The following is a 14,018-nucleotide window of genomic DNA, read 5'->3' as shown; positions in this document are numbered from 1 at the left end:
GCACCGCACAAATGTTGCCGAAACCAGGTGGAACGTGGAACTGGAACAGGTTGGGAAAACAGAGAGGGTCTGAGAAAACAGGTGGTTTAAATATATGAGAATATGATATAATATATATTTTAAAATATTGTTTTAATACTAATTTATATTAAATTGGGTGTGTGTAATTTGTTAAATTAATTTTTTATTCAAAAATATTTGTTTCTGTTTTCTGACTGACAATTTTATTATCGGTCATGTGCGATAACCCACAATACCATCACTAATTAATGTCAAAAACAAAAATTATTTTGCGTTTCCGAGGCAATCTGTTTATTTTTTGAAATGGCCGATCCCAACGTACCCAGAGGAGCTTTAAGTTTGCAGGTATTGTATTAGAACCCTCTTTTTTATGAAAAACCATTTAAATATCTCCTTTCCCTAGAATGTGCTGAAATATACAGTGCAACACCACGATCCAAATCCTAATGCGGAAATTCCAAAGTTGGACGAAACAGCAGATGTTGAGGTTTGTAAACATTTCTATCTTGAATTTCAATAGAGTTATGTATAATTATTTATATGACAGTGAATAATAGTAACTTGTCGATAGATAGATCAATAATCGGGACTGCTTACAGTAAGTCAGTCGAATAATCTAGAACTTTGGCCAATGGCCATGTGCTACTCTCAGCTGGAATTCTATTCATATTTTAGGGTATTCTTCAAATTACTGGAAACCCGAAATAATTAAAAAATTAGCATGTTATTTATTCGCGTCATATATAATTGAAAAGTTATTTCCTAATATTGACATCTGTCAAATTATCTTATCTTTACCGCCAAACCTTTTATAAATTTCAGCTTATATGTACCCTATAATAAAGCTTAGATCCGTTTTAGTCAATCCTAGCCTTTGCTCTATTTAATCTTGTGACTGTAAAACACATATTATTTCAGAGAACTCAATTTTTGGCCAATGCCCTGAATGCCATGACAGTGGATGCTGTGGCGGTTATGAAAGAAGCTTTGTTCATATTGGACAGTCCTCAGGCCAGCACAGACGACCAGATCGAAAGCTTAGATGTCATAAGGAGCCACATCGACGACATTGATAATGCCATCTCCCTGGTGAAGCTGGGCGGAACAGCAACATTACTTCGCTATATAACAACTGGTGTGGACATCGAAATACGATCCGCGGCCCTCAACACGGTTGCCGAGGTGGCGCAAAACAATGTGTTTTGCCAGAACGCCCTCGTAAACGATAAATTCCTACCTGTTCTTCTGAAGAATTTGAGTGATACCGATCAAAACATAGTACGATGTTCCTTGTACGCAATATCAACGCTGATACGGAACTTTGAGCCTGGATACCTTGAGTTTAAGCGAATCCAGGGTATCAGTGCTCTGATAACCTGCTTAAAAATTGCAAATGTAAACGTCTACGTTAAAGCTGCGTTCCTCATCGCATCTTTATCATCAATCGACCAATCTGTTAAAGGTATGTGGGAATCGCTTTTAAACTCTTCAATTTACGTGAAATCTTTACCTTTATCCCGCAGATGATTTTCTAAAAGAAGACGTATTTCCGGTGCTAGTGGACAACCTTAAACCCGTTGAGGACTTTGATATCAAAACAGAAACCACTCTTTTCGCACTATCATCACTTTCGCTGGAATCAGACCTAAAACTTTCTACCGACAAACGCGAGGAAATCCTGTCTACTCTCCAACAAATCATTTCCAAGAACAAACAGTCCGAAAATTGTGAAGTAAGATTTTAATATATATATTGCTATATATCAAATTTCATACCTACTTTATTTACAGGACATGGTTACATATGCAAGAATTATTGTGGATAACTTAAATGCACGTTAAGGGCTAAATCAATTCAGTTTTTCACGTAAAACCTAATCTAAATAAAACAGTTTCGAAAGTATATCTAATTTACAAAACTTTTAGGAAAACACATTCCTGTGCTTTTAATTTTGTAACAATTTATTAATTTCAATTTGTCAGTTATGTCGGCAATGTGTCAAAATCGTCTCCAACTGAAACGATCGGAACGTGTTCCAAATTAACATCAATCGGATTGTCGCAGAGCCTATTTCGTTTCGCGAATAAATTCCAATCCATGACCTGAACGGCGTGCAGACTTTCGGCCTCGTTATGATGCCGCAACACCATGGATTCCTGAAAGAATAATATGAATAAATAATCGCAAAGGAAATTAACTAAGTGGGTAAACGAACCTTGATTTTCTCCCACTTATCGTCGACGTCTTGCAACCAGCTGAGTAGCAACCGCCCATTGAATCGACAGCGAGCACTCTTTTCCTTTTCGTCCTGCTCTGGAGTGATCATGTTGTAGACCTCATCGTCCTTTAAGTATGTACAAACGGAATAGGGAGCCGGTTGGCCAGATATGCTCCTAGCAGCCTTCGAGTGGACCCGTATTATCTCCTGCTCAACGTTCATGCACAGTTTTTCACGCTCCACGGTGTGCGCTTGGATCAAGTTTTGCCTGGCCTTCTCCTGGTCCTGATAAATACTTTCCATGGCCTGCGGTACAGTGCGAGGAATATCCGGACTTGAAGTATCCGCATTGCGACTTAATAAGTACGTTTTCTTCGTCAGAAGATAGTCGTTGTATCCCTGCGGAGGTCTTGGCTTCACCGGATACAAGCTCTTCCACTTCTTCTCGATCTGACGACGGATGCTCAAGAACATCTGGAAGCCATTGGTGAACGGATGGTCATGCGGGTGTGATTCTTCGGAATTCACTCCGGAATCTGCGGCATTCGAGTTCTTCGAACTGTCGTCGGTGTTCTTCGGCCGTATCTTACGCTTTCGCGGATGGAGTTCCACGTTTGAGGGATTTATCTCCTTAGACGAGGAAGTTGATGACGTCGAGGGGCTTGGAACATTGGTGATTGTCTCCTGGTCAAACTGGTGGCCTTGCGGGATCGGACTAGAAGTCATGTTGCCATAGGGTAGCTTCACATCCGCAGGATCGTTGGCATGATTGGATGACGCCGGCGATGGGGAGCTGCTCTGCATTTGCGGGGAGGAGTTATTGGAACTGCGCTCAACACTAGTCACTCCTGTGCGATGAGAGCTGCGCAGGACTCTCAGATTCTTTTCATCATTAAAGAGCTTTATGTTCTTGTCGTCCAGGACTGTGGAGCAAATGCTGTTGCTCTTCTGGGGACTCTCGTGCGGACTAATAGATTGATTGGTTAGAACGGTGTCGATGGAATCGCTGTTGGAGCTAACCACATAGGGCAGGGCCGCATTGCGGGAGGCTGTCACCTTGCCGGTCCTCAGCACATTGCCCTCGGTGTCGATGGAGCAGTTCTGTTGCGGGATCACAATCTTCAGTGGCGGCACCTTGAGTCCTCCGTTGTACAGGCTGTCGTTACTCTTGTAATCATCGCTGCACTCAGTTTCGTTCTCGATGTCCACATTCTTACTAGTCTCCGCCTGCTCCTTGTCGGCACTGCTAGATGTACTGCTTTTATTTCCTGATGGGGATCCCTTCGTCGCCGCTAGCTTGGAACCCTTTTCCACCCTGGAGGAAAGTTTTAGGGAGGCCCCCTTCAGGTCCTTGCCATGCTCCGAGTCCTTGCGCTTCTTTTTCTTCACGTCCTCCCCAGATTCCTCGTAGTCCTCCTCTATGTCTGAGTAACAACGCTTGGCCGCCGAAGTACCCTGATGATTCGAATCGCTGTTTTTACCATCGTTGCTGCTTTCCTCCGCCGAAGACTTGTCTTTGCTGTCCAGGACCTCTTGCTTCTCGTTCAGGCAGGTCTCATCAGTATCGGTGTCTCCTTTCTTGGATTCATTCTTCTTTAAATTGGTGCGGGATGAATCTGCAAGAGCGAGAATCTTATACAATACATTTGACGGCTGTGAGATTTATGTTGCAGTAATATGTGGCATAGTAAGATGGGATCAAACAGATATTATTTTTTGTGTTCTTTGTAATTTTGTTTGATTTCATAAAAAAAAACTTTTCTGGTTTTAGTCAATGTATTACAAATTTAAATATTGAAAGAAGTGCTTCTTAGCAGGGAATTGAGTAACAAAAAGTCGAAACCAGTTTTTCGGATACTTGTACCTTACTTTATTCCTGTTTTACGTGCGTAGAGAATCAGATACATTTGTGTACATATGTAGAAGGTGTAGTACCATTTCTGTATGTAGATATGTAGGAAGCTAAGTTCCCACGGCATGAATTGCGCTTTGGGGACCAAAATAAAATATGCTGGGCAAATAATTCTAACTACTCCGGATACCCGATGAAGCAAACATGAAAACATTGTTTTCCACTTCACTTTTTGTATATTTACCTGTCGAAGAGGTGGTGGCTGTCATTTGAATAAGGCGTATTTGCTGCCTTTCAGACATCGGCGTATTTGAATTCGATCTAGGTTGGGTAGCTCCTGTATTAAATCCTATCCCCTTCGGTCTTGGGGGTGGCATACTCTTTTGTTCAGTTTGTAAAAATTAAAATATAGAACAAAAACAGAGACTTGTTAAAGTCTTACAAAATTTAATACAAAATTAATAGTGCGACCGTATCTTGAATGCATAAATACGCCGGCTTGCGAATATATTAATGTAGATCTATGAACAATTATGTTATTGCAAATGCTTAAATATAAACACATTTAAATTAATATAAATGGTACACAAAAATTTTAAATTCTTTATTAATATTAGTTCCTGAACTAAAAATGTACCTCCTCCAACAAAGTGCGTTTCTCTGTCGCTTTCGAACATTATATTGATGGTTACTGTTTTTCTGAAGGATCATGATTATGTATTTTTCAATTAATTATTGAGGAAATTGTAATTTTCGCTTTTTTCATCAAACCGAAGTTATTTATCTAGTTCGTGTTCCGATTCCACTGCGTTTCTGCTCTTGGCAGTATGACCGCTGGTCGAACGGCTAAAAATACAGAATCGTAACGAAGATATCTCAACGCCCTGACTACGGTCACACTCGGTTTTATTTTAGAAGTGTTGCAGTGTAAGTTATTTTTATAAAAAATTCGTTGTTAAATTAGGATTATTTAAGGAGTTTGCAAAGCAATACAGCTGGTAATAAGGCAAATATTTAAAAGCACTCCAAGATATCATCTATTAGCAATAAACGGCATTTTGAAAGCAAAATTCTATGCACGCACACATAAACATATGTACTGGTGCGTATGTGTGTATGTTGCAAGTAAATATAACCACGGCTGCCACTTGAAGAAAAGTTTGTGCTGGAAAATATGATCCATTTTACATAAATAATTGAGTCCGATTGGGAAAGTACCCCATCTGCATCTCGTGTGGCAAAAATAAACAGAAACTAGAGGCGCATTTGCCGCCCCTACTCTTGCCGTACTAGTGACGAATGTGGAATCGAGTGTCTAATGCACCGAAACTTTATGTTTATGTGTTAATGGATTAATGTACATAAAGTGACTCACTTTTTTAAGAGACTGGAATAAAGTGAGCTAGGGTGTTCTAACCCTATTTGTAATATTAAACCCACTGCCAGAAGCTTTTCCGGCTGAAAAGGTGGGAAAACTTTGTTGATCTTGATAAAGAATCGAGTGATCCCGTCATATACGACTCACAATCTCTTTTTACGCAATCTACATAGATTTCCAATTCGAAAGGCGTGTGACGAAAGACTAAGATAATAGAAATACTGTATAATACCAATATCTAATTGTAGACTACTCTTGTGGTAATATTTTGAACAAGTCTGTTAGGGTATTAAAAGCTTCGGTCTTTAAAGACATCGTCTTCTTGGTGTTGATGTAAGCAGTTATTTTCATTCATTTTTTGTTTATTGCATGACGCCAAGTGTAATTAACTTTCGCCCATAATTATACCTATAATAAACGATTCAATTAGGCATTAATACTTTGTATAAAAGTGACATGTTTATGTAAATTTCACCGGCTATGTTGATAAATAATAAAACAAGTTTAGGTCCTAGAAGGACATATTCGATATAAATCGAATATTTACCCACCCTTATTTTCCCCTTGTAAAACATTACAAACCAAATCGGATTTTTAAGGAATAAATTCCAATTGGCTATAAGACCCACACTTGACTTGTATTTCATGTTATTCCTACGATTTAGTCCTTTAATATTACTTTCCCAAAAGTTATCGTAAATACGAATATAATAAAGCGGCAGTTTTCGATTTGCAACCCCCCTTTCTTATCGAACATGCGCACTACCAATTTTCTTTTTCATTGTATTGATTAACGCAGCTTGAATCATTTTATACACGGTTAAAATGATTGTCTCCAAAGCTATAAAATCATACAGGCTGTAAAACACATTAAATACCGAAACTAACATCTATAAGATCAGAGATCATTCATGTTATTACACTTAAAGATTTCCAAGGTTGGTTCAAGCACTTTTTAATAAGGATTTTGTGTATGTTTTGCAGACAGAAAATTGAGAAAATCGGCAAAATGACGCAAATGTCGCAGGACGAAATAATAACCAATACGAAAACAGTCCTCCAAGGCCTCGAAGCCTTGCGAGTGGAGCATGTTTCGATTATGAACGGAATCGCAGAGGTCCAGAAGGACAACGAAAAGTCGGACATGCTGCGGAAGAACATCGAGAACATCGAACTGGGCCTTAGTGAGGCTCAGGTGATGATGGCCCTGACGTCCCATCTGCAGAACATCGAGGCCGAGAAGCAAAAGCTCAAGACACAGGTGCGCCGCCTGCACCAGGAGAACGCCTGGCTCCGCGACGAGCTGGCTAATACGCAGCAGAAGTTCCAGGCATCCGAGCAGCTGGTCGCCCAACTGGAGGAGGAGAAGAAGCACCTGGAGTTCATGGCCTCCGTGAAGAAGTACGACGAAAATCAGGAGCAGGACGACACATGCGAGAAGTCGCGCACCGATCCGGTGGTGGAGCTGTTTCCGGACGAGGAGAACGAGGACCGCAACAACATGTCGCCCACTCCGCCCAGCCAGTTCGCCAACCAGACTTCCGGCTACGAGATTCCAGCACGTCTGCGAACTCTGCACAATCTGGTCATTCAGTACGCATCGCAGGGCAGGTACGTTTCATCCAAAAATATTCCCTTACTTGCGATTAAGAAGATAGAAAACTATGGTTAACAGCAAGTTCAAATTTATTTAATTTAATTTGACTTACCGACTGAAAACTCCAAGTTTTTATTTATAGCACATCTCTCAATCATTTTCATAATAATTGTATCTATATTTAGGTATGAAGTAGCCGTTCCCCTCTGCAAACAAGCTTTGGAAGATCTCGAAAAGACAAGTGGCCACGACCATCCCGATGTAGCCACAATGCTGAATATTCTGGCACTCGTGTATCGTGATCAGGTACGTCTTTGCTTTGATTAACTTAATTCATACATTCGTTAATTAAAAACACTTCATGCCATTCAGAACAAGTATAAAGAGGCCGCCAATTTGCTGAACGACGCGCTGTCGATTCGAGGAAAGACTCTGGGGGAGAATCACCCAGCCGTGGCGGCCACGTTGAACAATTTGGCCGTCCTCTACGGCAAACGGGGAAAGTACAAAGATGCCGAGCCTCTTTGCAAGCGTGCCTTGGAGATCCGCGAGAAGGTCCTGGGAAAGGATCATCCCGATGTTGCTAAGCAACTCAACAACCTCGCCTTGCTGTGCCAGAATCAGGGCAAATACGACGAGGTTGAGAAGTACTACCAGCGAGCTCTCGACATCTACGAATCAAAACTGGGTCCCGATGATCCAAATGTGGCCAAGACAAAGAACAACCTCGCTGGCTGCTATTTGAAGCAAGGAAGATACACCGAGGCCGAAATCCTTTATAAGCAGGTCTTGACGCGAGCCCACGAACGTGAGTTCGGAGCGATTGACAGCAAAAACAAGCCCATTTGGCAGGTAAGTTTTTGTTTTACTTTTTGGCCAAGCAAATACTACAAAGACCGGCTGCAAACCTTGACTTTCAGGTGGCCGAGGAGCGTGAGGAGCACAAATTTGATAACAGGGAGAACACACCATACGGCGAATACGGCGGTTGGCATAAGGCTGCTAAAGTGGATTCCCCCACGGTAACAACCACTCTAAAAAATCTGGGAGCACTTTACCGGCGTCAAGGCATGTTTGAAGCTGCTGAGACCCTGGAAGACTGTGCAATGAGAAGTAAAAAAGAAGCCTACGATCTAGCTAAACAAACAAAGGTCTCACAACTGCTAACTTCAAACGAAAAGCGACGATCAAAGGCAATTAAAGAGGATATGGATTTCTCCGAAGAGGTAATACCCCAAGTTCTGATAGCTAACCGCAGATTATAAACCTTGATCTTTATCGTTGCAGAAAAATGCGAAACCATGAAAATATTATTTGTTCATCGCCCACAACGGAATCTTTATGTTTATGATTGAAAGTTAACAACAAACACACACTTTATTTATTCATTCCTTAATATACATAAGCTCTCAAGCATACATTAGCAAATAAACAACGTTTTATACCTTGTTATTTCGTCAAAAAAATATGTACCGCTTTTAATAATAAACCAAATATATTTAACTAAACGGGTTTTTTGTGTGTGGTGGTCCATAATTAAAAGCTATAAATTGCGATGGAATTCAACTTAAAATTTATTAATGGTAACAAACAGTACAATAAGTTTGCTTACTCGCTATCATTGTCGTTTAAAATTGAGGATACAATTCCGGCAAACTGCTCAGCTCTGTCAAGAAATTGTTCTCGGGTAAGGCTAGTATCATTACGTAAACTTTGCGCAGTGAGAAGTAGGTTTTCAAAGTCTTTCAATTGACTATCCAACTCGTCAGAACTGATATCTTCTTTGTGTTCTGAAAATAAAATAGATCAGATTAATTATGGTTTACAAGAGAATGTATTTGTACTTACCAGACCCAAACTTGACATTGGACCAAACTACATTTTTTAAACCTTCTACAACTTCTTCGTAGTCCCTTTCCGTTTCATCAGAGTCGCTCTCAACATTACTTTTCAGTGTAATGATGTCGAAAAAGAAATTTGTTCGCTCTTTTATTTCCCCGAAGGACAATCCTCTTTCTTCTGAAGTAGAAGACGTTAGCAGAAATCCCAATTGGATCTGCTCATTTTTTGCTAACGTCTTGGGAATAGTTTCAATAAACGAACTCTGCAAGAATCTCATTATACAAAGCTCTCTAAGTATTTAATATTACTTACATCTTTGGAGTCAAAGTAAATGATTAACGCTTCAGTTGCCTGTAAAATTTTCTCCGGAACACTTTCCAGTTTTCCAGAAAAAGGTACTAAATTGATTGAGGTGTTGTAGTACTTGGTTTTAATAATGCATCTATAACAGTTCAGTGAACACTCTGTTGAAGTAGCTTCTTTGGGTTGGTCCACTTCGGAGAAAATATCTGAAAAAATAAATGATATATTGGTGAGATATGAGGAATAAATAACAACATCTTGGCTTTTCAGATAAATGCCTTATCCCCCTTTCTGTGTAGGACTTTTATAGCCCAATAATGCTTTTCTCAAAGTCCTTTAGTGTTTTTTGGTTCAAGATGGTTTAATTTAATTAGCATCCTTCTGTGAACTTTGGTAAGTAGGTATTACTCACAAAATTGTGGAACTATTTTAATAAACAAATAAACAAAGCTGCAACAACGTGAGAATTCCCTGACACCCAATGCAATGCCTTTAAATAATTGTTAGTAACTAATCAAGTAAACTATTCATACTTTCGACTATTTCCATAGGAGGAGTAGCTCCGTAAGACAAAACCAAGACAACCGGATCCATTTTATCAAAATTTCTTTATTTGTTTCAGTCAACAAAAACAAAAAGCTATACTCGAGTGTGACCAGATCTTAACAGTGCAAAGTTCCGATTTGGCCAAAAGAAAAAGCTTAGATTTGTACTACCGAATTTGTATCGTTATTTAGTTAAAAGATTTATAAAACATGAAATATTTTTGTAAACCCACATTTTTTATTTTTTGAACAGTGCCCACCCCAAAATAAAAAGAGCTTTATTTTTAAAAATTCTAAACCTTTTTTTATATGGCAACGTATTCTTTATTTTGTATAAATTTTACTAACTTATTATTACTGAATATTTTTGTCATACTTTTTCAACAATTGCTGATAGGTTATATCACATTTTGGGCCTTCGCCAATGTCATTTTCATAGACCTTCTTTGCCCTTTCAAAAGCCTCTATAATGCAGGATCTGAAAATAATTGAAATAAAAAACTATAGATCTTTAATAAAACAAGGGAAGGTTGTACCCACCTAAACAGTTTCTGGTGCAGAACGTAGGCGCTCACATGACCAGCATCCAAGTATCGTACCTCTGCTCCGGGCCATATATCCTCGAGGCTGGAACATCCTTCCCGCGGCACATAGGCATCATCCTTTGCGCATACCGCAATTATCAGAGAGGTATCGAAGGGAACCGAGAAGTTCTTCAGATGGGTGCACTCGTCCATCATTCCACGCATAAACTGGAGCGCCTCCCGTTCCCACCAATTCGTCTTGGTTATATCTATTTTATCGGATTTGTTTTGCGCCGAAAGGGGGAGAATGAATTTCATGAGGTTTGTCAACGCTGACCCCGTCTCCTTAGAAGGTTCATCTGTTTCGATCGCGACCTTTTTACTGAGGGTGTCCTTAATATCTATTGTCAGGTTTTCAGAGTCAAGTTTTGTGTTCTTCAGAGACTTGGTTAGGAATATTGAACTGTCTTCTTGAGCGCATATGCCCTGTGTTTCATATTTGTCGCCACAGGTATTGCTGTTCTCATGTTCCTGGATCTTCCTCGTATCACTTATGTCTTCTTTCAGTTCTTGCAGAGATTGGTTGAAGTTTTGGATGAAACTTTGGCCCGCTGAAAACGCATCGTCTATCACTGTGACCATTTTGGATAGCCGTTCCCTATACTGTCCGTCAGAGAAGTATTGCGTTTCCAACATATCCCAGTTGATGGATTGACTCATTACTCCCTAAGAAAGGATTTGATTTGAATTTGATTGGTTGATATTATTTTAACCACACTTACAGTGGTAAAAACAGCAGAGGCGGTGGACCAGGATAGGCATGGTACAAGTACCAACGGCTTTGGCCAATTAGTTGCAGCAAGTGATGCCATCTGAAAAATAGAAATAGGTTTAGAAATCAAGTAATGGTTTTCATAAACATTAACTTACATGTCCGCCCATTGATAATCCAGTAACGCCTAGAGGACCGAATCCATTCCTTTCACACCAATGAAGCAGAACAAGGCACTCAAGTATGAGGCACCCACCCATCACGAAGATATCAGACACATTATGAAGGTTGGATCGTCTATATAAAAATAGAAAATATTATTTACCAGAATTTAAGAGAATCTATTTATCAATTAAACTTACGTTTGGTTATTTGGTTTTCTTAGACCATAAAACGGGTTTTCAAGTATTATGGATCCAATGTTGGCATCCTTCAGAAGGGGTTTCGCTATGAAATTTCTTCTCCTCCAAAAGAACTGAAAAAATTTAAAAATGTTACTTTATGGATTTAAAGAACAACTGGATTTTATATCTATTGTCATAAAAATAAGGTTGAAATGGTCCCAAAGGAAATTATTTTTATGCAGGAATCAAAAATAGTTAAAAATAGAAAGATTATCCACCAATTAAATGACTCTTAATTTCAGGGAAATCAAATAGAGGTATTAAAAGTTAAAAGAAATCTAAATTGTACAAGATAATACAAAGTGACACAACTGAAAAGTTTTTATTTTGAGGGACCCACTTTTGGCTAAATGCTGATAGGCCGATCGCCTGACATCTGGCCTCTATTGAAAGTAAACAGACATTATTCGATTTGAAGCACGGACCCATCAATGGTACTTACATGATCACCAGTTCCAGCCAAGTGAATGCATACCGGCTTGTGCTTTTCATTTTTCCACTTGTTCGGGATCAACAATTGGAAATGCGCCTGTTGGGATTCTTTTGGAACAACTCCAGGCAAATGTAACTCAAGGGGGGTTTTAAATTGGCCTTCTATTAGGGTGCTCTCCGCATAAATATGTTTCTTTGTGATCTCCACCGGATAGTCCCGAGGAACTAGCTTGAAACACAATTCCCTATTCGATATTATTTTTCGGAACTGAAATACTCTGAAACAATTGTTGTAAAGCAAAGACAATTAATGAAGGTTTATATATTAAAAGATGGGCTCTAATAATACCACTAATAAAAAAAATAAAACTATTTTGGTATTTTAATGAGCACTTTTTAGATAAAATAGGTGTATGCATGATTGAACTTCAGGAATCTTTTCTAATTACTGTTTCAATTTTCAATATACAATTTCCTTAAACCAAATTTTTTCTAAAGTATTGCTGCTTAGGGTAAGGAATGGAAATTTTAATTAATAAAAGCAACTGGGCAATTAAAAAGCTAATGCATTTAATGAGAAGCGATAATTTTTAAAAACCTAGATCAATTAACATATACAATTTTGATAAAACGACCTTTTCTGTTGAAAGTTTAATTCCCACTAACCTGTACGTGAGAATAAAAAATTGTTGTCATATCCAGTGTCCACTGGTTGAAGGGCACTGAAATGTAGATTAATAATGGCTTCGTAAAACAAAAAAATAAGTAATCTACATCTCATATAAAATTCCATGTAATGAATTTAACTAAAAACTGTAACATGTATAAACCACACCTTTTTTGTAAACATAGTATGATTGACCATTTAAATATACTTTTTGAAATGATATAACAGAAAATGTTAACCTGAAGTTCAATAAATTACCAAGTTGATAGAATTGTATTTAGTAACATATTCATTTTGGTATTAGTGATTTTACATCTAATCTTAACATCCGGTTTACAGTAATACTTGATTGGTTAATAATTTTATTTAAAAAATCATAATTACCTCTAGCCTTAATTCAACTATGGATTAATACCATAAATTTATAACAAATCAGGTATTACAGAAATATGGATGTTTTTAAAATGATGTCACATATGTATAATCCGACGTCTAGTGATAACAAGCATGCACATTCTAGCCAACGTGTATTAGGGCCATAAAGATTGATTGCCGGTCTAAATTTAGTTGTCCAATTTATCAATGCCATGTGGGATTAAGACCTGAGTTAATAAGTTAGAAAAACCTTAGGTCCGCTGGAGAATACTCCGATTAGCATTTGACTTAAGAACTTGTTAAAAACATAGGACACCGGTTGCAATAAATCTTCAACCTTTGTTCCAGCATAACTGAAACTAAATCAGATCTTTTATTTATTACACGCATGCCAAACTATTCTTTTTCTATAGTTTTGTACATCCAAATAAATAACCTTAACCGGGTACAAATTATAATAGTATTACGTAAAAATCTGAAGAGTACCAAATTCTTGTGATTCTTCTGTAAAAACAGAACGCTCACCTGCGCAAGTTCTCCGGCTTTCCCCACCCTTTTTCGAAGAACCTCGTTATCAGCATTCGCCGGTAGAGACTATCTAGTTTACTAGGAGGCATTGCCGAATGCCGAATTTTTGTTTTCCTTGCCTAAATAATAATAAACCCGATGGAGATGGCCTTATCGCACTATCGATAATTGAGTAGAAACATCCATGGTGATAAGACTTGCAATTTTAAAATGTACACAACTATTTTCGGTTTCTTATTTTTTATATGACTACCAATCTGAAAACTAATATAAAAATGTATATTTTTACAAATTTGTTTTGATTTTTATGTCAGGGTAGTGACACGATTTATTATTGATTTGGAATGGTGGAATGTGGAACAATTCAAATATGCTCTACCCAATAATTAAAAAATCTAATTTTACTATTTAAAAATAACGTTGATAACACGTGTAAGCCTAAAACTGTATATTTTAAATTAAGATATGTGTTTTTTTTTTAATTGCAAGAACTTAGGAGTAAGGAGAAAAATCCTGTTTTTAACTTCCGCACGAGATTCGAGATCCATTCTGAGGGCACT

The 14,018-nt window shown here is 38.3% G+C and overlaps 5 protein-coding genes across 8 annotated transcripts; 2 read left to right on the top strand and 3 right to left on the bottom strand.

Annotated features, from left to right (window-relative positions):
* Nucleotides 1-221: 221 nt before the first annotated feature.
* Nucleotides 222-1,923, top strand: LOC118877215 (uncharacterized). Its single transcript, XM_065864655.2, has 5 exons — nucleotides 222-366; nucleotides 425-508; nucleotides 940-1,483; nucleotides 1,545-1,753; nucleotides 1,812-1,923. The coding sequence occupies exons 1-5, from the start codon at nucleotides 325-327 to the stop codon at nucleotides 1,860-1,862; spliced, it is 930 nt and encodes a 309-aa protein (XP_065720727.2). The 5' UTR covers nucleotides 222-324; the 3' UTR covers nucleotides 1,863-1,923.
* On the bottom strand, nucleotides 1,747-4,866 carry LOC108016225 (ankyrin repeat domain-containing protein 11). The gene is made up of 4 exons (XM_065864652.2): nucleotides 4,729-4,866; nucleotides 4,336-4,471; nucleotides 2,237-3,855; nucleotides 1,747-2,177 (listed from the first exon to the last, which is right to left on the bottom strand). The coding sequence occupies exons 2-4, from the start codon at nucleotides 4,466-4,468 to the stop codon at nucleotides 2,004-2,006; spliced, it is 1,926 nt and encodes a 641-aa protein (XP_065720724.2). The 5' UTR covers nucleotides 4,469-4,471; nucleotides 4,729-4,866; the 3' UTR covers nucleotides 1,747-2,003.
* Nucleotides 4,867-4,890: 24 nt separating this feature from the next.
* Klc (kinesin light chain) lies at nucleotides 4,891-8,574 on the top strand. Of its 2 annotated transcripts, none has more exons than XM_065864653.2 (6): nucleotides 4,891-5,018; nucleotides 6,454-7,080; nucleotides 7,252-7,372; nucleotides 7,439-7,918; nucleotides 7,987-8,292; nucleotides 8,354-8,574. In XM_065864653.2, exons 2-6 carry the CDS (start codon nucleotides 6,479-6,481, stop codon nucleotides 8,369-8,371), a joined length of 1,527 nt encoding a protein of 508 aa, XP_065720725.1. In that variant the 5' UTR covers nucleotides 4,891-5,018; nucleotides 6,454-6,478; the 3' UTR covers nucleotides 8,372-8,574. The 2 variants fall into 2 exon arrangements, with proteins under 2 accessions (XP_065720725.1, XP_065720726.1); XM_065864654.2 differs by lacking the exon at nucleotides 4,891-5,018 and adding an exon at nucleotides 5,072-5,089.
* A 42-nt stretch (nucleotides 8,575-8,616) lies between these two features.
* Nucleotides 8,617-9,901, bottom strand: LOC108005724 (alpha- and gamma-adaptin-binding protein p34). Its single transcript, XM_036814961.3, has 4 exons — nucleotides 9,745-9,901; nucleotides 9,221-9,417; nucleotides 8,915-9,170; nucleotides 8,617-8,856 (listed from the first exon to the last, which is right to left on the bottom strand). The coding sequence occupies exons 1-4, from the start codon at nucleotides 9,803-9,805 to the stop codon at nucleotides 8,675-8,677; spliced, it is 696 nt and encodes a 231-aa protein (XP_036670856.3). The 5' UTR covers nucleotides 9,806-9,901; the 3' UTR covers nucleotides 8,617-8,674.
* A 132-nt stretch (nucleotides 9,902-10,033) lies between these two features.
* LOC108007273 (protein ABHD18) lies at nucleotides 10,034-13,655 on the bottom strand. Of its 3 annotated transcripts, XM_065864380.2 has the most exons (9): nucleotides 13,456-13,604; nucleotides 12,555-12,610; nucleotides 11,899-12,166; nucleotides 11,797-11,839; nucleotides 11,415-11,527; nucleotides 11,211-11,349; nucleotides 11,063-11,152; nucleotides 10,297-11,006; nucleotides 10,034-10,234 (listed from the first exon to the last, which is right to left on the bottom strand). In XM_065864380.2, the coding sequence occupies exons 6-9, from the start codon at nucleotides 11,310-11,312 to the stop codon at nucleotides 10,111-10,113; spliced, it is 1,026 nt and encodes a 341-aa protein (XP_065720452.2). In that variant the 5' UTR covers nucleotides 11,313-11,349; nucleotides 11,415-11,527; nucleotides 11,797-11,839; nucleotides 11,899-12,166; nucleotides 12,555-12,610; nucleotides 13,456-13,604; the 3' UTR covers nucleotides 10,034-10,110. The 3 variants fall into 3 exon arrangements, with proteins under 3 accessions (XP_065720452.2, XP_070851978.1, XP_036671764.3); XM_070995877.1 differs by lacking the exon at nucleotides 11,797-11,839; XM_036815869.3 differs by lacking the exons at nucleotides 11,797-11,839; nucleotides 12,555-12,610 and having other exon boundaries at nucleotides 13,456-13,655.
* Nucleotides 13,656-14,018: the final 363 nt, after the last annotated feature.

Source organism: Drosophila suzukii, chromosome 3 (genome assembly GCF_043229965.1).
Source record: "Drosophila suzukii chromosome 3, CBGP_Dsuzu_IsoJpt1.0, whole genome shotgun sequence".
NCBI classification, from domain to species: Eukaryota; Metazoa; Arthropoda; class Insecta; order Diptera; family Drosophilidae; genus Drosophila; species Drosophila suzukii.
Note: the sequence above shows the minus strand (reverse complement) of the source record. Positions and strands in the feature narration are given on the sequence as shown.